Source organism: Macaca thibetana, chromosome 15 (assembly GCF_024542745.1).
Source record: "Macaca thibetana thibetana isolate TM-01 chromosome 15, ASM2454274v1, whole genome shotgun sequence".
NCBI lineage: Eukaryota > Metazoa > Chordata > Mammalia > Primates > Cercopithecidae > Macaca > Macaca thibetana.
The window spans coordinates 2501359-2523993 of NC_065592.1; the positions used below are offsets into that span (position 1 = coordinate 2501359).

The 22635-nt window shown below is 61.6% G+C and overlaps 1 protein-coding gene across 7 annotated transcripts in view; it reads left to right on the plus strand.

The window, feature by feature from the left end:
• Positions 1 to 22635, plus strand: part of KCNT1 (potassium sodium-activated channel subfamily T member 1) — a 79892-nt gene that overhangs the window by 48495 nt on the left and 8762 nt on the right. For all 7 annotated transcript variants that reach the window (XM_050759748.1, XM_050759752.1, XM_050759745.1 and 4 more), the window contains 14 exons: positions 2195 to 2365; positions 2667 to 2803; positions 5648 to 5711; positions 5867 to 5975; positions 6762 to 6870; positions 7112 to 7261; positions 7666 to 7904; positions 9460 to 9694; positions 12280 to 12385; positions 14280 to 14452; positions 15567 to 15638; positions 15842 to 15976; positions 16888 to 16999; positions 22286 to 22387. In XM_050759748.1, coding sequence (XP_050615705.1) covers positions 2195 to 2365; positions 2667 to 2803; positions 5648 to 5711; positions 5867 to 5975; positions 6762 to 6870; positions 7112 to 7261; positions 7666 to 7904; positions 9460 to 9694; positions 12280 to 12385; positions 14280 to 14452; positions 15567 to 15638; positions 15842 to 15976; positions 16888 to 16999; positions 22286 to 22387 — 1914 coding nt within the window. The remainder of the gene's footprint in view (positions 1 to 2194; positions 2366 to 2666; positions 2804 to 5647; positions 5712 to 5866; positions 5976 to 6761; positions 6871 to 7111; positions 7262 to 7665; positions 7905 to 9459; positions 9695 to 12279; positions 12386 to 14279; positions 14453 to 15566; positions 15639 to 15841; positions 15977 to 16887; positions 17000 to 22285; positions 22388 to 22635) is intronic.

Genomic DNA, 22635 nt, shown 5'->3' on the forward strand with positions numbered 1-22635 from the left:
CTGCACTGCTCTTCAGGGAAATTCATGGAACAAATGTGCCGTCGTCACACGAACTGATTGCATCGATGGGTGTGGCCGTGGTGACAAGTGACCGACACCCCAGCAGCTTGCATGCAGAGGCGTCCCTGTAGCTCGGGGTCCATGTCCGCAGTGGGGTCCTTCAGATCAGCTGCCGCCTGCCTGCCTTGTCTCCTTTCTCCCGTGTGGGGCAGGCAGAGCAGACCCTGAGTGGGACAAGCCCTGAGCAAGGCAGGGAGGAAGGCGGGGGCAGGGCCTGGGGGCTGGACCCTCCGTCCCATCAGCCCTGCCAGGCCTGGTGCTCAAACCTGACCCAGGGTGGGCCTGTGGTGTCCCTGGCGGGGCTGGAGGTGATTGAGACAGTGATGCCACTGGCCCCACTGTCTGAGCCGCTCCCTGCCTCCTCCAAATGACTCTGGAAAGACTGAGCCTCTCCCTGGCGATGGTAAGGGTGGGCTGCGGTGCCCTTGCTCTTGGTCTCCACTGAGCTGAATTCACCAGTAAAAGCCCTTGAAGTAGAGTGATGGCCCCAAGGCACTCGCTTACGAGTGTACGTTCTGGAACATAGCAACCCTGGCTGGGATCTCCTGGAAGCATCCCTCCAGGCTGTTTGATCAGCAAGGCAGACAGGTGACCTAAACAGCAGACATGTATCCTCTGCCAGCCCTGGAGGCCAGAATCAGAAGTTGAGGGGTTGGCAGGACTGGCCCTGTCAGGCCACTTTGCGGGAGATTGTCCCACGCCTCTCTCTGGTGCCGCAATCCCTGGGCTCTGTGGCTGGAGAAACCTCAGCCTCTGCCCCGTCTACACTTGGCCTCTTCTCTGTACCTCTCACTGGATTTAGGGCCCACTCTAACCCAGGGTGACCTTATCTTAAATCATTACGTCTGCCGAGACCTATTTCCAAATCAGATCACATGGCAAGATTCTGGGCAGACAGGATTTTTAGGGTCACTATGGAGCTGCCGTCATTACCTCCTTCATCCTCACGGCAGCCCTGGAGGCAGGTGCCATGCCACCATCTTGCAGGTGAGGAAGCTGAGGCTCAGAGGTGCCGCGAGCCCTGGGGTGTCTGACAGCAGAGCCCCCGCCAGCACTATCCACAGGGAAGCTTCTGTTTCAGTTGCCCTGGAGTCTTGAGCACCTCCCAGCTGTGGAACCTGTTTTGTGTGGCAAGGCAGTGAAGCCTCGTCACCAGAACAAAGCAGGCGCTGGATAAGTGCAACGAGATGGTCTCATTTAGACCAGATGATAGCACATCCCCTGTGCAGGTCCACAGTCCATGGGAGCTCCTGCCATTGTTCATTTGTGTTCAATGAAGCCGGGCACCGTGACTCAGCCTGTAATCCCAGCACTTCAGGATGCCAAGGCAGGAGGATCGCTTGAGCCCAGGAGTTCAAGACCAGCCTGGACAATGTAGTGAGACCCTATCTCTAGAAAAAAATAAAAATAAAACTAGCTGGGCATGGTGGCGACACACCTGTAATCCCAGCTACTCAGGAGGCTGAGGCAGGAGGATGGCTTGAGTCCAGGAGGTCGAGGCTGCAGTGAGCTGTGATCATACCACTGCACTCCAGCCTCGGTGACAGAGTGAGACTCGGTCTCAAAAAAAAAAAAGAAAAGCCAAAGACTTTCGCCTACAGGCAAGTAGGGCCGGTGCTGAGAGGCCCTGGTGAACTCTGTTTTGGATCTCTCCCCTTTGAGTCTCAACACTTGAGACCTTGCATCTGGGGAGCATGAGCCGGGGCAGGTGGCGTCCTCAGACCCACAGCCTCGAACCCCCCGCCCCCTGGACATAGGCTCCTGACTGTGAGGCCCGTGAGTGCCTGGAGGGCCGGGGTCTGAGGCCTGATATGGCCGCCCTTACCATCAAGAGAGTGATTCCCCAATTCCAGGGGCTAAGCCTCCCCACCCTCAGTTTACTCCACAGTCTCCAGCCACCCCTTCTCCCTTGGTCCCTACACATCCTGCCAGCTGGGCCTACATCCTGCTCCGTGTCATCTGGGGCTATCAGCATCTACAGCTTCCATGTGGGAAAGGCCCCCCTAATGTACGCATCACCCCCTGGCCGGCCCTGCCCCAGGCCCCCAGCAGACAGTGGTGTGTCGGGCCCCAGGTGCTTTGCCGGGAGCCCTCATTCCCCGGGCCTGGTCGTTGGTGCTCACCTGGTTCTCACCTGCAGTTCGAGGAGCTCGTCTACCTCTGGATGGAGCGGCAGAAGTCAGGGGGCAACTACAGCCGCCACCGCGCGCAGACGGAGAAGCACGTGGTCCTGTGCGTCAGCTCCCTCAAGATCGACCTCCTCATGGACTTCCTGAACGAGTTCTACGCCCACCCCCGACTCCAGGTGAGGCCCCTGACCACGGCCCAGCAGACGCCTCCCTCCTGGCCCCCAGAGATGCCATCCTCTCCCCAGGACTGCTTGGCAAGTCCCTCAGTCCTCAGCCTCAGTTTACCCCTTCAGTGAGGATGGCAGTCCACGCTCAGGTGGGGGGCCCTGCGGCGGCCTCTTTTCCCTCCCGCCAGATGCAAGATCACAGTGAGCCCCAGGGCTCAGAGGTGGTGGCACAAACACACTCCTGAAGGCAGGGCCGCCCGGGTTGGGCAGGGGCTGGCTCAGAGGGTCTGACCCTCTGCCTGGCCGGCAGGACTATTACGTGGTCATCCTGTGCCCCACGGAGATGGATGTCCAGGTACGCAGAGTCCTGCAGATCCCTCTGTGGTCCCAGCGGGTCATCTACCTCCAGGGCTCTGCGCTCAAAGACCAGGACCTCATGCGAGCCAAGTGAGTGCTGGTGGGCAGAGGGGGCGGCATGGGGGCACCTTCCTGAGACAGGTCGGCTGCTCAGGGCTAGGGCATTGGCCACCACTCTCATGGCCAAGGGTCCTGAGTCGGCCTGCCCAGCGAGCTGATCAGAGCAGGGGGTCCCGAGGGTGGGTGCCAGGAGCTCTTGGCCCAATATGAGTTGGTCCAGCTGGAGGTGGACCGTCTGGGGTGAACCATCCAGAGTGGACCGTCTCGGGTGGACCATTCAGGGTGGAATGTCCAAAGTGGACCATCTCAACATCTTCCTGAGACAGCTCAGCTGCTCAGGGCTGAGGCATTGACCATTGCTCTCATGGCCAATGAGAGCCATTAGAGCATTGTAGACTATCCTCAGGGTGGACCATTTGAAGTGAACCATCCAGGATGGACATCTGGGATGGACCATCTAGGATGAACCCTCCAGTGTAGACCATCTGGGGTGGATCGTCTGGGCTGGATCATTCAGGGTGGACATTCTGGGCTGGACCATTTAGGTTGGACCATCCAAGGTGGATCGTCTGGGGTGGACTGTCCAGGGTGGACCATTCAGAGTGAACCATCTGGGATGGACCATCCAGGGTGGGTCGTCTGGTGTGGACCATTCAGAGTGGACCATTTAGGGTGGAACATCTGGGGTTGACCCTCTGGGGTAGATCATCGGGGTGGACCCTCTGGGGTGGATTGTCTGGGGAAGACCATCTGGGGTAAATTGTCTGGGGTAGATCATCCAGGGTGGACTGTCTGGGGTGGACCCTCTGGGGTGGATTGTCTGGGGAAGACCATCTGGGGTAAATTGTCTGGGGTAGGTCATCCAGGGTGGACTGTCTCGGGTGGACCCTCTGGGGTGGATTGTCTGGGGAAGACCATCTGTGGTAAATTGTCTGGGGTAGATCATCCAGGGTGGACTGTCTGGGGTGGACCCTCTGGGGTGGATTGTCTGGGGAAGACCATCTGGGGTAAATTGTCTGGGGTAGGTCATCCAGGGTGGACTGTCTCGGGTGGACCCTCTGGGGTGGATTGTCTGGGGTAGACCGTCTGGGGCCTGTTGCAGCTTTTCCAGCTTAGGTCCCAAGCCCAGATGAGCAGGACCCTGCAGCCAGGCCCTTGTCCCTGTACTACCCACTCTGGAGCATCCCGGGCAAGCCCACCCCAGCTGAGTGTCTGTCTCCCTTTTGCAGGGTGAGGGGCAGCTTTTGCGAGCTCCACCTTTCCCTGCTCCAAGTCTAGGGAAATCTTTGTCAAGGTCTAGGGAGGCTCAAAATAGACCAGGGGTGGGAGAGTCGGCTGCTGTGAGTCAAGGCAGGAGAATAGGGGTTGTAGGTAGAGCTTCCTTTTAAAGACAAATTGACAGAGTGACAGGGTAACAAGAGTGTATTGTTACCTGGAACTTTCCACAATGTGTCGGTGCACTTTCTGGGACACTCCCGGAAACCCCTCTTGGTGACGTTTTCATTCCGGGAGCCTGAATGTGTCCTTAGTGGCATAGTGTGGGTGGTACGCCCAGGGTCTCTCCCCATCGCTCCCCCTCCCCCACCACGTCCAGAGCCCCAAGCTGGGGCCCATGGTCTATGGAACGCCACCTCTTTTGTGGTCCCGTCCCCAGCACGTACAGACAATGCACCTGCTTGGGCCCGGGGAGTGGGGAGTGGGGAGAGGGCAGGGGCGTAGGCCATGCCCAGCCAGGCAGGGATGAGCCCAGGGCTATGAGTACAGGGCCTGGGGCCTCTGCGGAGCAGGCAGTGGTGTCAGTGATGTGGTGGGGTTCCCTGCCCTGGGGCAGAGGCAAGTTTCTCAGACAGCATCTCATCAGTTTCTGCAGTTTCCGCAGCTGGGCTTTCGGGAGACCCAGGAGGTGCTGGAAGTGACCACCCAGGGTCCCAGACCGTAGACTAGCCAGGCCAGGGAGCGGACAGGGTCTCTGCCCCCAAGTTCCCCCCTCCCTCCTGCACCCCAGCCCAGCCCTGGGTGAATGTCTAATGGCAGCATGCCAGATGGGTATCCGAGAAGCCAGTGCCCAGGTCAGGTTAGCTCCCCTGGTGCCCAGGTCACTGGCACACACTGAGGTGGGGTCTCCACTGGGCCTGCTCCTGCCAACCCCGGACCCCTAGCCCCTGCCACCTGGGAGTATGGACAAATCCAGGCAGCAGAGCCCCTCGCACGACCTCCTGATGCCCCTCCTACCTGGTCAACCTCAGGGACAAGCCGGGAGGTTGCTTCAGAGAACAGGGCCTGGGGGAGGAAGGGCAGGCACTGCCCTAGGAAGCACCGTGGCCAGAAGAAGCTGTCAGCTGGTGTCTCCAGGACACACCGTCTGCGGCGTCTGACTCCCTTGCCCCCACCCGTTGTCAGCCCGCACACGCTCGGGGGACAGGCATGGCTCCTGTGCCTTCTTCTTGAGTGTTGGAGCTTGAAGTCTCCCTAGGGTGTCCAGGAGTCCTGACCCGGCTCAGAGCCTACCAGGGAGGGGCCAGGGAGTCTGGAGAGGCCCAGGATGCCTGTGGGGGGGGCACAGGGATGCCTGCTGGTGGAGGACAAACAAGGATGCCTGTCAGGGGCGCTGTGATGTGGGTTGATGGGGGGGGCAGTACAGGGATGCCCACTGAGGGGACACTGTGATGTCTGACCAGCAGAGAGCAGGGGTCTCCTCCTACCTTCCATCCTCCCCGCCTTCCATCCTCCCCGCCTTCCATCCTCCCCGTCTTCCATCCAACGGTCCTCCCAACCTCTTCCCAGGGGAGGTCCTCCTCACCTCACCTTCGCACCCCCCAGCTGCACTGCCCACCTCCCCTGCTCCACCCGCACTCAGGCCCTGGTGCATTGCAGGATGGACAATGGGGAGGCCTGCTTCATTCTCAGCAGCAGGAACGAGGTGGACCGCACGGCCGCGGTGAGTGAGGCGGAGGCCCTGCCCAGGCGGGAAGGACACCGTGGGGCTGGGGAGCGGGGGTCCGCAAGGGAGGAGACCTGCCCCAGGCTGCTGGTGCCGCCCAGCAATCCACAGAGGCCAGCCCGTCTGCACTGACCAACCACTCACCCCGCCAGGACCACCAGACCATCCTGCGTGCCTGGGCCGTGAAGGACTTCGCCCCCAACTGCCCCCTCTACGTCCAGATCCTCAAACCTGAAAACAAGTTTCACGTCAAGTTTGCCGGTGCGTCTGGGGCAGGGCGGGTGCGCACGCGGGTGACGGTGCATCTGGGACAGTTGTGCGTGTGTGCGCGCGGGTGACAGTGCATCTAGGGTAGGTGTGCGTGTGCGTATGGGTGCCAGTGCATCTGGGGTAGGGCGCAAGTGCGCACGCGGGTGACAGCGGGCCTGGGGCAGGGCGCATGTGCGCGCGTGGGTGAGCTGTGCGGGGCAGCGGGAGGGGCCGGCCCTGGAGCTCCACACACAAGCACACCAGGAGGTGCTGGAGGGGACGGCAGACCCCCATCCTCACCGCATCCGAGAAGGGACCTAGGGGTTCCGACCTCTTCAGATGAACAGTCTTACGCTGGGGCCCTGGGGTCAGTGAAGGCAGGGTCAGAGGTCAGGTGGGGGCAGGAGCACCATCTGATGAGCACCTCTATGGGCAGGGACCATGCTGGGTGCCCAGGGGACAGGGGTCAGGCCCCATGCCAGGTGCACGGGGGACGGGGTCAGGGCCTACATGGAGTGCCCAGAGCACAGGGGCCAGGGACTGCCCAGCCCTGGAGCTCCTCACTGAGCTGGGAGAGAAGCATAGGAACGATGGAAGGTCCATGGAGGCTCAGACCAAGGAGGGGGTTGGGGTCCAGAGACTCTGGGGGTAGTGCTGCTGGAGCTGGACAGCAGGGGGTCCAGGGGGGCACCAGGCGAGGGTGCGTCTGCACAGCACCTTCAGGAAGCGAGCAGGTGCTGTGGGGAAGGAGAGAGCCGGCAGGGCAGCAGGTGGACCGGCCTACCCCACTGCCCGCAGACCACGTGGTGTGTGAGGAGGAGTGCAAGTATGCCATGCTGGCGCTGAACTGCATCTGCCCGGCCACCTCCACCCTCATCACCCTGCTGGTGCACACGTCCCGCGGCCAGTGAGTGCCCCGTGCCCCGCGGGACCGACCTCCGTGGCCCGGCCGGCGCAGGGAGACAAGGCAGGGCCTGCGTGGGGGCGGGGACGGGCTTCCCGGAGGAGGGGCGTGTGGTGGGCAAAAGTCCTGCACAGGGAGGGGGTCCATGCCAGGGGAAGCGGAGGGGCCACCTGCAGACCCGGCCGGGCAGAAGGGGCAGCCACGGCTGAGGGTGACACTCCCCTGGCCCCGCTCCGGCCCACAGGGAGGGACAGGAGTCCCCGGAGCAGTGGCAGCGCATGTACGGACGCTGCTCGGGCAATGAGGTGTACCACATCCGCATGGGTGACAGCAAGTTCTTCCGCGAGTACGAGGGCAAGAGCTTCACCTACGCGGCCTTCCACGCCCACAAGAAGTAAGGCCGGGTCATGGCCATAGGGCTGGCACTCCGGGGCTGCTCCGTGCCCTCCGCACCCACCTGGTCAGGCACAGGAGTGGCCCTGGGGCGGGGCTGCACAGGGCTCGGGGGCAGGACATCAGGGCATCCTGCCTGGCGAGGGCAGCCACAGGACTGGGCTCCGGGTCCACATAAAAACCTGCCACGCGGCTCCTCCCTGAGGCTCATGGGCTGACCCCAGCTCTCTGGTCCCCAACACCTCTGGGACGGGAGGGCTCGGCCAAGGTCCCTGACCCCAGATGGTCCCCAGGAGGAAGACGCGGAGCTCCAGTGGGGACTCTGGTGATTCGCAGGAAGGGCAGGCAGGGGGCGGGATGGGGTGGGCGAGCGGCGGGGTCTGAAGTGCTGGTGCCCCCGCCCAGGTACGGCGTGTGCCTCATCGGGCTGAAGCGAGAGGACAACAAGAGCATCCTGCTGAACCCGGGGCCCCGGCACATCCTGGCCGCCTCGGACACCTGCTTCTACATCAACATCACCAAGGAGGAGAACTCGGCCTTCATCTTCAAGCAGGAGGAGAAGCGGAAGAAGAGGGCCTTCTCGGGGCAGGGGCTGCACGAGGGTCCGGCCCGCCTGCCTGTGCATAGCATCATCGCCTCCATGGGTGAGCCGGGGCAGGCGCGCAGGACTCCCTGGGGCTGCTCCTCTGGTGAGAGACCGGGTGGGACAGGGCAGGTGACCAGTTGGGACAGGTGCGGGAGACCCGGTGGGGCGGGGCAGGGCAAGAGACCAGGTAGGGCGGGAGACCAAGTGGGACAGGGCGGGAGACCAGCCAGGCAGGGCAGGAGACTAGGCCAGTGTGGCCTCCAGACCCAGCTCCTCTTGGCCTGTGCCTCCAACCTTGAATAAGTGGCGTCTCTCTGGGCCTATTTTTGAATCTGTCAAACAGGGGTGTCCCCAACTTCCTGTGGCCACCTTTGTGGGCATTACTCACTGTGTCCAAGTGGAGCGGCCCACAGGCCTGGTTGGCAGCTCAACTGGAGGCTCCTGGTGGTCCCACCAGCTCAGAGGGTCTGCTTCACATGTGTCCCTCAAACAGTCGGGGACCCTGACGTCCAATGGGGCTGGGAGTTGGCGGGATGAGGTCGCAGCAGCCGAGGGCTTTGGCCTCTCATCGCGCCCTCAGGGATCTTCCCGGGGTGCCGCGTGCCAGACGGGGTCAGGCTACCTCTGAGCAGGTGCAGGCCTGTGGCCCCGAGGGCAGCACCTACAGTGCTGTTGCCACCCCCCCAGCCAGGCCTTCCTGGGGGACAGTTAGGGAGCAGGGCCAGGCCAGGAAGCCACTCAAGCCACAGACCCACGGCCGGGCCAGGGCATTGTTGCTTCCGTACAGTGGCCCAGGCAGAGGCTGACCCTATGGGGCACCCCTGCACACCCACCCTGGGGGTTGTTACACGGTGGGTGCTGGGGCACCAGGTGGTTCAGTGCAGTGGGGTACAGTCTCCAAGACCCAGAGGGCCCTGGGGTTTGGAGACGTGCTGATGCAGAGCCTGCCGCCTGCCAGACCCCACAGGTTGCCGGCCCTCATCTACGGCAGCTCACTCGGGGGGCCGGGCCTGGCCACAGGGCACTGGGGAGGCAGGCTGCTGCTGCCTAGCCACACCTCCACCTTTACCTGCACGGTGGGCACTCTGCCCCCAGGTGGCTTCCAGGAAACCAGGGTGACTCGGGCAACCCTCACTGCACCCACAGAGGCCCTGGGCCATACCTGGAGGTCCACAACCCCCACCTGGCAGCCTGGGGGTGGTGCAGGAGTGACAGTCTGCTCCCACAGGCACTGAGTGACCCGGCTGCTCCCCACCTGGCCCTGTCCGCCAGGCAGCCTGACCAGCTGCCCGGGCCCCCAAGGCTGGGACCCCGACCCTAGGATCAGCCAACCCCCTCCTCAGGCAGCTGGTACTGAGGCCACAGCAGCTGGCCTGGGTGGTACCGATGGGGCACTGAGGTCCCCTGGGTCTTCGCTCAACATCATCACCCGAGGCTGCTGTCCCCGTTGTATGGAGGTGGAAACTGAGGGATAGATTGACGCTCACCAGCTGGAGCACAGGAGCCAGGCCGTGACAGGGTCTCCAGAGATGACTGTTTGCCTGAGCTCTGGGAACTCGCCGCCCCTGGAGGGTGGGAGTCGGGCTGCAGCCAAGCACAGGGCTCTCTTCCAGGGACGGTGGCCATGGACCTGCAGGGCACAGAGCACCGGCCCACGCAAAGCGGTGGGGGGGGCGGGGGCAACAAGCTGGCACTGCCCACGGAGAACGGCTCGGGCAGCCGGCGGCCCAGCATCGCGCCCGTCCTGGAGCTGGCTGACAGCTCGGCCCTGCTGCCCTGCGACCTGCTGAGCGACCAGTCAGAGGACGAGGTGACGCCGTCGGATGACGAGGGGCTCTCCGTGGTAGAGTGAGTACTGCCTTGGAGACGGCTCCCAGTGCAGGGAGGAGCCGCCGTGAGTGCGGGGGAGGGGAGCGTCAGAGCCGCCTCGGTGGTCCCCCGTGCTCTGAACTGCAGCTTCTGCAAGGACAGCTCCGTGGAAGTCCTTGTTTGACAAATGGAACCTTCAGGGGACGTGACACAGACATCAGAGCCACAGCACTCTTGTCCCCAGGGAGCACTTAGAGTGTCACTGAGATGGGGGTGTGCTGGGCTGCACCCTTCCCAGTTGGGGCCGGGGGTGCAGAGCTAACTGGGGTGAGGCAGCGCTCACTGGGGCGGGGGCTGTGTGTCAGGCACCGGGTAGCACCATCCTCAGAGAGAGGCCCGTTCCCACCCACCTCACCAGCCCCACAGTGGTCCGGTCACTCTCTGAATCAGGATGGAGCCGGGCGGTGACCCCAGACCATCCTCATCCACCCAGTGCCCTAAGTCTCCCCCTGAGCACCACAGAGCACAGAGAGGCACAGCCCGCCTGACCAAGGGTGGGTATCCTCTGAGCAGGGTCCCTGTGCAACACCTGGGCAAGGCAGCACCACAGCCTGGAAACCACAGCCCATCCTGAGCTGTTGTCCTGGCCTAGGTTTGGAGCCAAGTCCTCCGGCTTCGAATTATAAGACAGGAGGCCCCACTCTGTTCTCAGCAGCTTCTGCCTCTTGGCCTCAGCCAGGACAGACAGGTGCCCCAATGCCAGGGCCCAAGGGCCCGTCCTCAGCGGGGCTGCCTCACTCTGCCGTGGCCTTCGCCTCTGGGGTTGGGCCAACGCACCGTAATGACAGCCCGTCATTTCCCAGCTGCTGGGAAACAGCCCTGAACCATTGCGTGTGTGTGTTGGGTGCTGCTGAGGACGGGTGGTGGCTGACTGGGGACAACAGCCGGGCTGGAAAAGTGTGTGGATAAGAGCCTAAGGCCAGAGTGCCTGCCCCACCAGCCTGGGGTGCTGGGGACGTCAGGGAGGCGTGGCAGGCGGGCAGAGCCCTGTGGGTTTGGCCTGTGGCTGCAAAGCCTCGTCTAAGCTGTGGTGGGGGGAGAAAGACCACGCAGGGCATGGGGGTGGATGTGTGAGGGGGGTGTTCTGTGTGTGTCCATGTATGTGTGGTGTATGTTGTGTGTGTCCATATGTGTGATGTGTGTGGTATGTCAATGTGTGTTGTGTCACATGTGTTTGTGGTGTGTGTTGTGTCTGTGTGGTATCTGTGTCCGTGTGTGGTGTGTGTTGTGTCTGTGTGGTGTATGTCTGGTGTGTTGTGTGTGGTGTGTGTGTTTTGTGTGGTGTGTGGAGTGTGTCCACGTGTGGTGTGTTTTGTGTCTGTTGTGTGTGTGGTATGAGTTGCGTATTTGTGTGTGTGGTGTGTGTTATGTGTGGTGTGTGTGGTGTGTCTGTGTTGTGTCTGTGTGTGTGTTGTGTGTCCGTGTGTGGTGCATGTTGTCTGTGTGTGATGTGTATGTTGTGTGTCTGTGTATGTTGTGTGTGGGTTGTGTGTGGTGTGTGTTGTGTCTGTTGTGTCTGTGTGTGTCCGTGTGTGGTGCATGTTGTGTGTGTGTGGTGTGTGTTGTGTATGTTGTGTGTGTGTGGTGTGTGTGGTATATGTTGTGTGTTGTGTCTGTGTCTGTAGTGCATGTGTCTGTGTGTGGTGTGTGTGTGTCCGTGTGTGTCTGTGTGTTGTGTCCGTGTGTGTCTGTCTGGTGCATGTTGTCTGTGTATGGTGTGTGTGGTGTGTATGTTGTGTGTCCATGTGTGTGTGTTTGTGTGGTGCATGTTGTGTGTGTGGTGTGTATGTTGTGTGTCCGTGCACATGGTGCGCGTGTGCATACGTCAGCATGTGTTCATTTCTGTGTGCATGTGTTGTGTGTACGTCCTGGTGTGTCCATTTCCGTGTGCCTGTATGTGGCCATGTGTTGTGTCTGGATGTGTCCATCTCCATGTGCACATGTGTGAACGTCTCCACTGTGTGTGTTGGATGGAGGCTCACCCCAGACCCTCAGGGAAGCGTGGGCCCAGGGTACAGCCTGCCTGGTCCCACCCCAGAGTAGCTGAGGGCTGACCATGCAGGTTCCTGAGCTGACTAGGTGAGGGGCGAGCCCCACCGCCACCCCCTCCCACACCTGGGTGAGGGCAGCAGCAGTGAGGGCCCTGCCCACCCCGCAGTCCCCTCCAGTCCCCCAAGGCCCCGGTAGGGCCAAGTCCATGCCTCCCCAGCCCTGGCCTTGCAGCCGCTGCTGACCCGTCAGGCAGGCACGAATCTTTAAGGTTTGGCACCTGTGTCGGTGCCCTGGGCACTGCCCTGACTGCCCTGCAGGACACACAGGGTCCTGGGTGCCAAGGCTGGGCAGGCCCCGCGACATGGTGATCACAGGCTCAGCTGGAGGAACATTGGCTGATGCACAGGTGGTTGAGGGAAGAACAGGCCACCTTGGACCAGCTGTGCGTGACCCCGAGCAACGTGGCTGTGGGGGGCGTGGGTGCCCTCGAGTCCCCCAGCCCGGGGGAGGGGCCAGAGCAGACCCAGCCACCCATGTGCAGCTGTGCTGAGGGCTCCTGTCTCCTGCCCCAGGTACGTGAAGGGCTACCCTCCCAACTCGCCCTACATCGGCAGCTCCCCAACCCTGTGCCACCTCCTGCCTGTGAAGGCCCCCTTCTGCTGCCTGCGGCTGGACAAGGTAAGGCTCTGCGCCCCCTGACGCCAGCACCAGGCCAGCACACCTGCCCTGGTTTCTCTTTGGTCACTTTACATTTCAATATCATTGCAAACTTCTAGCAAAGCTGCAAGAATACTACAAGGGAGAGCCGCGGACTCTTCACCCAGATTCGGCAGACGTTCCCTTCCCGTCCCATGTGGGCTCTCCCTCTCCCAGTTTCTATGTTAGAGGCCCATGTTTTCTGAACCATTTTGAGAACAGGTTGGAGCCACCACACCCCTTTCCCCTAATACATCCACATGCCTTCCCAAAGATGAAGAACCATCTTGTAACCACAGCTCATTAGGACAGGGACCCTGGCCCGGCATGAGTGTCTGATCCACTGTCCGGGTTCAGATTGCGCCGAGGGCCCCGACAGCCTTCAGTATCCTGCGTGACAGTGTTTTCCCTGCTGGGAGCCTGTCCTGGCTGTGTCTTAGCACTCCTTTCTCATTACTCTCCGTTAATCTGGAATGTTCCCTGGGGTCTCTTGACCTTAATATTTTTGCAGAGCGGGGACCAGTGACTTGTTGGCAGGTGGGTCTGCCGATGTTTCTTGGTGGTGGGACTCTGCCTGCATGTGGGGCCAGCCCTCCCTGGAAACTCGGGGGTCAATTGTCAGGTCACTGGCGATGTTAACTTGGATCTGGTGGCAAACTGGGGTCAGCAGGTTTCCCCACTGTGAAAATCACTGTTTTCCTTCTGGAGTTAGAGCTTCTCTGTGGGGGACGTGTTGAGATCAGGAAAGCAAACCACTGGACCAAGCGGCTTCAGCATCTATCAGTGGGTTCTTTTTTGTTTATTTGTTGTTTGGTGTTTTTTTTTGAGACAAGGTCCCACTCTGTCATCCAGGCCTGGAGTGCAGTGGTGGGATCATAGCTCACTACAGCCTCCACCTCCCGGGCTCAAGGGGTCCTCCCACCTCAGCCTCCTGAGTGGCTGGGACCACAGGCACGCCCCACCACACCTGGCTAATTTTATTTTTATTTTTGTAGCGATGGGGTCTCCCTATGTTGCCCAGGCTAGTCTCGAACTCCTGGACTCAAGTGATCCTCCCACCTCGGCCTTCCAAAGTGCTGGGGTTGCAGGCATGAGCCACTGCGCCGGCCATCAGTGGATGGTTTCCAGCTCCGGAATCTCTCCAGCTGTATGTTAGGGCTCAGCCACAAAGGGGACCTGCTCTTCCCCATGTGTGTGTCCTTCACGGACCACAGGCTCCCAGCGTATTCTGTGGGTTGTAATCTGTGGCTGGTCATTGCAGCAGCAGCATCCTTGACAGATCGTTATTGATTCTGATGCTCAGACCCCCTGGGTTCGCTGGGTGGGGTGGGGTCCTTCAAGTGGCTTCTGGCACGACCCCCTCACCCTTTGAGCTCATCTGTGCTTTCCAACCGGAGAGGTTCCAGCCACATCTTGGCCTTCCCCTGCTCCAGTCTGGAATGAACCACTTCTCCAATGAAGCCTGATTCCTTTTAGTGGAAAATGATGATTGGAAACCAAGATCTGGGCATGTGGTGTGCTCACGGCTGCTGGCGTCCCTGCTCTGAGCCTCGTGGTGGACAAAACCAGAAAAAGTGTGTGCACACACACGACACGTACCTGTGCTCATGCCTAGATCTCCAGCCACGTGCCAAAACCACATGTTCACATGGACACCGCCCTTTCCACCCCTGACATGGCTCTGCTCTGTGCCGCCTGTGGGCACAGCTGTAGCATCTGGTGGTGCCTGTAGCTCCCACCAGGTGCATGTAGGCCATGAAAGGGCCATGGGCCGAGAGGCTGATGGCTGGGTGTTCAGGGGGGTTGTTTGGTGAGGGGTCTGGGAGGGCGCCAGTGGCCAGCAGGAGCCAGCCCTGATTCCAGCATCTGCCCCCAGGGCTGCAAGCACAACAGCTATGAAGACGCCAAGGCCTACGGGTTCAAGAACAAGCTGATCATCGTCTCGGCAGAGACGGCCGGCAATGGGCTGTACAACTTCATCGTGCCGCTGCGGGCCTACTACAGATCCCGCAAGGAGTTAAACCCCATTGTGCTGCTGCTGGACAACAAGTGAGGCTCCTGGGGCTCTGCCCACCCCGCCCACCCGGGCCCTCAGACCTGCAGCCAGCAGCCTCCCCAACTGGGCCCACCCTTCACCTTTGCAGAGGGCACGGGAACATGGGGCCTCTGGCCTGGTCCTCTCAGCTTTCCCAAAAAGGGGGGCTCTCCTCCCTGCTCCCAACTCCTCCTGCTCCCAGCTCTTCCCCACTCCCATTCCTGCTCCCAGCTCCTCTGACTCCCAGCTCTTCCTCACTCCCAGGTCCTCTGGCTCTCAGCTCCTCCCCACTCCCAGCTCCTCCAGCTCCCAGCTCCTCCGGCTCCCAGCTCCTCCGGCTCCCAGCTCCTCCGGCTCCCAGCTCCTCCCCACTCCCAGCTCCCAGCTCTTCCTCACTCCCAGCTCTTCTGGCTCTCAGCTCCTCTAGCTCTCAGCTCCTCCCCACTCCCAGCTCCTCCAGCTCCCAGCTCCTCCTCACTCCCAGCTCCTCTGGCTCCCAGCTCCTCCCTGCTCCCAGCTCCCCCAGTTCCCCCAGTTCCCAGCTCCACCCCACTCCCAGTTCCTCCTTGCTTCCTGCTCCCTCAGTTCCCAGCTCCTCCCCACTCCCAGCTCTTCCCCATTTCCAGCTCCTCTAGCTCCCAGCTCCTCCCTGCTCCCAGCTCCTCCTTGCACCAGCTCCTCTCCACTCCCAGTTCCTCTGTCTCCCAGCTCCTCCCTGCTCTCAACTCCTGTGGCTCCCAACTCCTCCCACTCTGGTCATCTTTCTCCCTTTCCCCCTCCTCCCTTGTCACTCCTTCTGTCCTATTTGCCTCCTGCTCCACTCACTCTGAGCCCCAGGATCTTCCAGGCACCATTTTGCCGAGGGGACCCCAGGACCCTGACAACTGAGCCCAGGGTCATCTTGGCTGTGTGACCTCAGCAAGTCCCACCCTCCCGGGCCTTGGTTTCCCCTTGAATAAAATAAAGAATGGCCTACTGGCCTTAAAGCACCCCCCAGATCCCATACACTGCAGTTCTGGGGAACCCCTGCCTGACTCAGCTCTGCGCATGGAGGGTAGGGCCCCCCTGGGCCTGGGGAGGGCGGGCCTTGGAGCCGGGTGGGACCCTCCAGGACCGCTGTCCCCACAGGCCGGACCACCACTTCCTGGAAGCTATCTGCTGCTTCCCCATGGTCTACTACATGGAGGGCTCCGTGGACAAGTAAGGCGTGGCTGGCCGTGGCTCGAGGGGGCTCCACACCCACCCTTCCCCTCCTCTCCTCTTCCAAAGTTTGGGGCGGCCCCGACTGTAGGTGGGGTGGGGGGCTGAGGTCCTCCTGCCTTCTGACCAAATCACGGGGGCCCGTGGGTGGGGAGTGGGCTGCATCCTCAGCTACGGGCTCCCGGTCCCGCCCCCGCCACCAGCCTGGACAGCCTGCTGCAGTGCGGAATCATCTATGCGGACAACCTCGTGGTGGTGGACAAGGAGAGCACCATGAGCGCTGAGGAGGACTACATGGCGGATGCCAAGACCATCGTCAACGTGCAGACCATGTTCCGGTGAGCCCAGCGTCCGGGGCTCGGCTCCAAACCACCCCACAGCCACGACCACGGGCCCCCGCCCCAAGACCCCCACAGCCACGACCACGGGCCCCCACCCCGAGACCCCCACAGCCACGACCACGGGCCCCCACCCCGAGACCCCCACAGCCACGACCACGGGCCCCCACCCCGAGACCCCCACAGCCACGACCACGGGCCCCCGCCCCGAGACCCCCACAGCCACGACCACGGGCCCCCGCCCTGAGACCCCCACAGCCACGACCACGGGCCCCGCCCTGAGACCCCCACAGCCACGACCACGGGCCCCCGCCCTGAGACCCCCACAGCCATGACCACGAGCCCCCACCCCCACCCTGAGACCCCCACAGCCACGACCACGGGCTCCCACCCTGAGACCCCCACAGCCATGACCACAAGCCCCCACCCTGACACCCCCACCCTGAGACCCCCACAGCCAAGACCATGGGCCCGGCCCTGAGACCCCCACCCACAGCCACACGATCATGGGCCCCCACCCTGAGACCTCCCACAGCCACCGTGGCCCCGCCCTGACACCCCCACAGCCACCGTGGCCCCGCCCTGAGACCTCCCACAGCCACCGTGGCCCCGCCCTGAGACCCCCACAGCCACCGTGGCCCCGCCCTGAGACCCCCACAGCCACCGTGGCCCCGCCCTGAGACCCCCACAGCCACAACCACAGGCCGCCACCCTGAGACCCTCAGAGCCATGACCATGGGACCCCACCCTGAGACCCCCACAGCCAAGACCATGGGCCCTGCCCTGAGACCCCGCCCACAGCCACATGATCATGGGCCCCCACCCTGAGACCTCCCACAGCCACCGTGGCCCCGCCCTGAGACCCCCACAGCCACCGTGGCCCCACCCTGAGCCGCCTCCGCCTCCCCCAGGCTCTTTCCCAGCCTCAGCATCACCACGGAGCTCACCCACCCTTCCAACATGCGCTTCATGCAGTTCCGCGCCAAGGACAGCTACTCTCTGGCTCTTTCCAAACTAGAAAAGGTGAGCAGCCCTGCCCCGTGCCAGCTGCCACGCCAGGAGCCCAGAAAGAGTGGGAGGAAGGGGCTCGGGGAAAGGGGGCCAGTGCCATGGGAGGCGGGGCTCCTGCCCCCTCCTGCTGGGGAGCTCAGGAGAAGGGGTGGGGGCCCAGTGTGGACAGGAGGCTCTTCATGGTGGAGCTAGGAAGTGGAGGCAGGGCGTTTCTCTGACCTCATGTGGGGCACTGGGAATGTGGCCCGTAGCAGCCCTCCATCTCCCTGAGCAGGGACCGGGCCCGGCCGTGTGTAGAGGCCAAGGCCATCTGTTGTGGGATGGTCAGTTGGTCAGAACCCCCGTAGGGAGCCCTCAGATTGGTGGTTCCACATAGTTGGGCCGGTAGCTCTTAGTACAAGTAACACACATGGCTGCGCCCTTCCAGACTCCTCCGCTGCCCCGGCCGCTACGCCTGACCTTGAAACAGGTTCACTGTAACCACTGCCTCCTTGTATTGACAAGGGACCGAGGGCCTGAGAGGGAAGGAGCCTGCCCCGGATCGCACAGTGTAGCAAGTGGCTGGGCCGGAACTGGCTTTCCGCCCTGGGAGCTCCATGACGAGCACCACCCAGGCTCAGGTGTGGAACGCAGGGCCGCAGGCACTGTTGCTGTTGTCTAGATGTTTGGCTGACCCCAGCCCCACCCATTCCCCGCCTGCTAAGGCTGGGGCAGCACCACCTTGTCCACACGGGGGCCGGCGCCCGGGCAGCCCTAGGCTGAGACCAGGGAGCAGGCACCTTGATCAGGAGCAGCAATGCTGTCTGTTCCACACAAACCCCGAGCTCACCTGTCTGGGCTGATGTCCTCATCCGCGAGCTGCTGGGGCCTGCGTCGCTGGAGGAGTGTGACACCGTGGAGGAACTACTGAGCCAGGCCAGGCCTGACCACCGACACCAGGCAGAGGACACACACGGGCACTGCCTGCGACATGGACACGGCTTTGTTCCACCTGAACCTGATGGAGAGTGAAAGTGTTCCGGCCAGCCACGGACCAAGAGCCCATAGGGATCCTGGAGTCGGTTCTGCCCCAGAGAGACACAAGGAGGCCGGGCTGGTCAGCCACCAGGTCAATAGGGGCACCTGCCTCAGAGATGCCAGCCTGAGGCATAGGGGGACGCTCGGGCAGCTGGTCTCACCACAGGAGAGGGCTCTGTCTGCACTGCCCGCCACCCAAGGCCACCCTAGAGCCCGCCCTGCCCGGTGTCGGGAGCTCCTGGCCCCAGTCCCCGGCTCAGCCGGCAGAGGGGTGTGCTCTGCAGCTCGAACCATGCAAGGGGAAGAAGTTTGCAGGATTCTGTGTTCAGGGCCCCAGCCGCTCCCCAGGGCTGGGAGGACTCCCTGGATCTGGAAGACTGAGTCTGACCTAGCGTGGACCGGGAGGCTGCCGTGCAGTCGGGGTCCAGGTAGTCATCCTGGCGCGGTTCCTCTGGCTTCAGCCTGGCACCCCTCTGTCCCACAAGATGGCTTGAAGGTTGGGTTAGCAAGCACGCGGCCAACACGCTCCTACCTGCCTTCCCACCAGGCAGCCATCGCCAATCACCCCCCCTCCGCCCGCTGTGGAGCCCCAGCTCCTTCCCCAGCTTCGCCGCCGCCACCGGGGCCCTGTGCTGCCAGGGCGGGTGTGGCCAGCTCTCCATCTCAGGGCAGTGAACAGTCCTGGGCTCCAGCTCCAGTCATGTGGTTCTGCGGCAGTTGTGTGACAGGGACCAAGGAGAAGTCAGGGAGAAGTCCTCCAAGGAGAAGTCAGGACATCAGCAAAGCCCCTGGAAGCAGCCGTGAGTTCCTCTGGGCTGACATGGTGCTGGGGTCCACGTGGGACAGACATCCTGGGCCCTGGGCGGGGCCAGGCATATACAGAGACGTGGGGCCAAGGGAAGAGAGGGCGCCGTGGACCACCTGACCCACCACCCTCTGGGGAGGCTGGGATCTGCCTCCCTGGCATGCAAGGATCCTGTAGAAGGAACCAGGGCCCGCGCCTTCTCCAGCCTGGGTGGCCTTGGCCCCAGCTTCCCCGTGGGTCTCTCTGACAGGCCAGGTGACCTGCTTCCAAGAGGGACACCTGTGGCAGCTTCAGACCCTTATTTAAAAGACATTAGGCCGGGCGCGGTGGCTCAAGCCTGTAATCCCAGCACTTTGGGAGGCCGAGACGGGCGGATCACGAGGTCAGGAGATCGAGACCATCCTGGCTAACCTGGTGAAACCCCGTCTCTACTAAAAAATACAAAAAACTAGCCGGGCGAGGTGGCGGCACCTGTAGTCCCAGCTACTCGGGAGGCTGAGGCAGGAGAATGGCGTGAACCCGGGAGGCGGAGCTTGCAGTGAGCTGAGATCCGGCCACTGCACCCCAGCCTGGGCAACAGAGCAAGACTGCATCTCAAAAAAAAAAAAAAAAAAGACATTAATGCCAATTTATTATTATTATAAAAATGTACATGTTTATTACATTATGTATTTTTTACTTCAAAGAATACTGAAAGTAAAAAAGAAAGAAAAGAAAAGAAAAGTTACCCCAAATCCCTGCAGCCAACATCTTCTACATCCAGGCACAGTGGAAGGATAAAGACGGGATTCCCGGCATGACTCAGGAAGGAAAAAGGGAGGAGGTGGAGATGGCATACACGGCCATCAGGGAGATGCTCTGCCAGGCACGGCGGCTCATGCCTATAATCCCAGCACTTTTGGAGGCTGAAGCAGGAGGATCACTTGAGGCCAGAAGTTCGAGACCAGCCCAGGCAACATAGCAAGTCCCCATCTATACCAAAAATTTAATGGCCGGGCGCGGTGGCTCATGCCTGTCATCCCAGCACTTCGGGAGGCCAAGGCGAACGGATCACCTGAGGTCAGGAGTTCAAGACCAGGTTGGTCAACATGGAGAAACCCCGTCTCCACTAAAGACACGAAAAGTAGCCGGGCGTGGTGGCGCACGCCTGTAATCCCAGACACTTGGGAGGCTGGGGCAGGAGAATTGCTTGAACCCATGAGGCAGAGGTTGCAGTGAGCCAAGATTGTGCCACTGCTCTCCAGGCTGGGCGACAGAGTGAGACCCTGTCTCAAAAAACAAAGCAAAAGAATAAAACTATTATTAAGGATGCTGCTGGGCCGGGCGCGGTGGCTCAAGCCTGTAATCCCAGCACTTTGGGAGGCCGAGGCGGGCGGATCACAAGGTCAGGAGATCGAGACCACAGTGAAACCCCGTCTCTACTAAAAATACAAAAAATTAGCCGGGCGCGGTGGCGGGCGCCTGTAGTCCCAGCTACTCAGGAGGCTGAGGCAGGAGAATGGCGGGAACCCGGGAGGCGGAGCTTGCAGTGAGCCGAGATCTGGCCACTGCACTCCAGCCTGGGTGACAGAGCAAGACTCCGTCTCAAAAAAAAAAAAAAAAAAAAAAAAAGGATGCTGCTGGTGGGCTGACATGCATCCCCCCTTGAGGGCTGGCTCCGGAAGGTTCTCAGAGCCCCAGTGTGAGAGAGGAGCCTCCCCGCCCCGTCCACCTCCCCCGCCGTCCACCTCCCCCGCCGTCCACCTCCCCCGCCGTCCACCTCCCCTGGTCTCCAGCACCCAGGACTCCTCTGCCACTTCATTGCTTTCACATGGTCAGCTTGTGTGATCTCTCCTCACCAGGAGCCTTCCTTCAGGCTGGCTCTGCCCGCCCCGGGGCTGCACGGTGCCTGCCCTGCTTCCTCTGACCGGGGATCTCGTTCTCAGGAAGGGCTCATCCACCCCTGTGTGCTCCTGTCTTCGCTGTCACTTGTGAACGGGACCCGCTCAGCCCCTGCTGTCCCTCCAGGGCCGCCACCTGCCGGGCCTTCAGCAGCACAAAGAAGTGGGTTTCTCGTCCAGAAAGCAGGAGGAAATCTCTGGAAGGTCCTGAAACATCCAGCTTTTTCCTTCCTTCCACGTCTCTCTCTGGCCCTGTCGTGGTTCTTGTTTCCTGTTGAGCGCTGTTCTGAGTAAAGGAAAATTAAAATGGCAAGTCGTTCAGGAATTTCACGTTCATCGCCATGAAGTGGGGCTGGAATTCTGGATGCAAATCACCGTGATTGCAAACTCACACGCCCGTCGCAGCTCATCGCACCCGGTTCTTGCTCCAACAGCGGGAACGCCGCACGAAACTAACTCCGCTGTGTCTCACGCCCCAGCCTTCCCGCCGGCCACTGAGTAAGGGCGGACCCGGAGGAAAAAGGGCTTCTGCCTGATTGTCCCGTCGCCGTCGTTTCTTTTATCTGTGAATCGAGTTCTGGTTCCAGGGGGAAGTGAGGCCTCCGTGGGCGCACACGCCTGCCTGTGCACACTTGCTTGGAGGCCGAGCTGCAGGGCTGGGGCTCTCCACTGAAGAATGGCCCGAGAGATGGCCACGGCCGAGTCCGGAACCCGTGGATGTACCATCTCACGTGGCAAAAGGGCCTCTGCAGATGGGATTAAGTCACGGGCCTCAAGATGGGAGATTCCCTTGGAGCATCTAGCAGGTTCATGCCGTCGGAGTCCTTCTAGGGAGAGGCCGGAGGTCCCTGTCCGGTGGGAAGCAGCTGCACAGCCAGCTCAGAAGAGGGAAGAGGGAGCCACGAGCCAAGGCAGGCAGCCTCCAGGAGCTGGAAAAGGCGAGAGGAGGAGCCCCCCAGGCATCCAGAGGGAGCAGGGCCCTGCCTGGGCCTGGATCCAGCCAGAGACACTTCAAACTCCTAAATTCAGAACCGGGAGAGAGGAGACAGGTGCCGTTTTAGCTGCTAAGTTTGCAGTCATTTGTTACGGGAGCCCCAGGAAACTCACACAGCGGGTCCATTGTGAGCCTGGAGCATCGGGACAGGAGGCCAAGGACAGCAGGCAGCCCGATGCTTGCTCCTTCTCAGCCCAGGCCCCACGCGCCCTCCGACACCACTTAAAAAACGCCAGGGCAGGAGGGGATTATCAGGAGGATCTGGAATTTCGGGATGGCAAGAGCAGGGCATTTGACCAAACGCAGTGCCTGTGGCAGCCGCTGGGAGTCCGTCTTCTCATCAGAGCCCCACATCACTCCTCCCGGGCTCTTGTCCTGAGTGTGTCTGGGAAGATACAGCTGGTTCAGGCCTGCTGGTGTGTGCACACATGCAGACACACACCGTGTACACATACACCATGCACACGTGCACACAGGTCCCACGCACACACATGTACGGTGCACACATGTGCACACACACACAGTGCCCTCGCCTCTGTGGCTGCCGTGCCACTGAAGGGGACCTCAGCACCAGCCCATCTGAGGCCCCTCCTTTCCCACAGAGGGAGCGAGAGAACGGCTCCAACCTGGCCTTCATGTTCCGCCTGCCCTTTGCCGCCGGCCGCGTCTTCAGCATCAGCATGTTGGACACGCTGCTCTACCAGGTCAGCTGGGAAGTGGCAGCAGGAGGGTGGCGCCTGAGTGGGACCCCCGTCACGCCCTCGTGGGTGGGACCCCTGTCACGCCCTCGGCTCTGCAGCCTGGCCCCCACTCGGAGGGATAGGCCTCCCTCTGAACAACCTTCCCTGGATTCCAAGGAGACCTGTGGGCCCTGTCCTTGCCCCGGGGATTTCTGGGCCCTTTTTGACCTATGGGTGCCTGGCAAGTGCGTTTTCCTAGAAAAGGCGTTCCA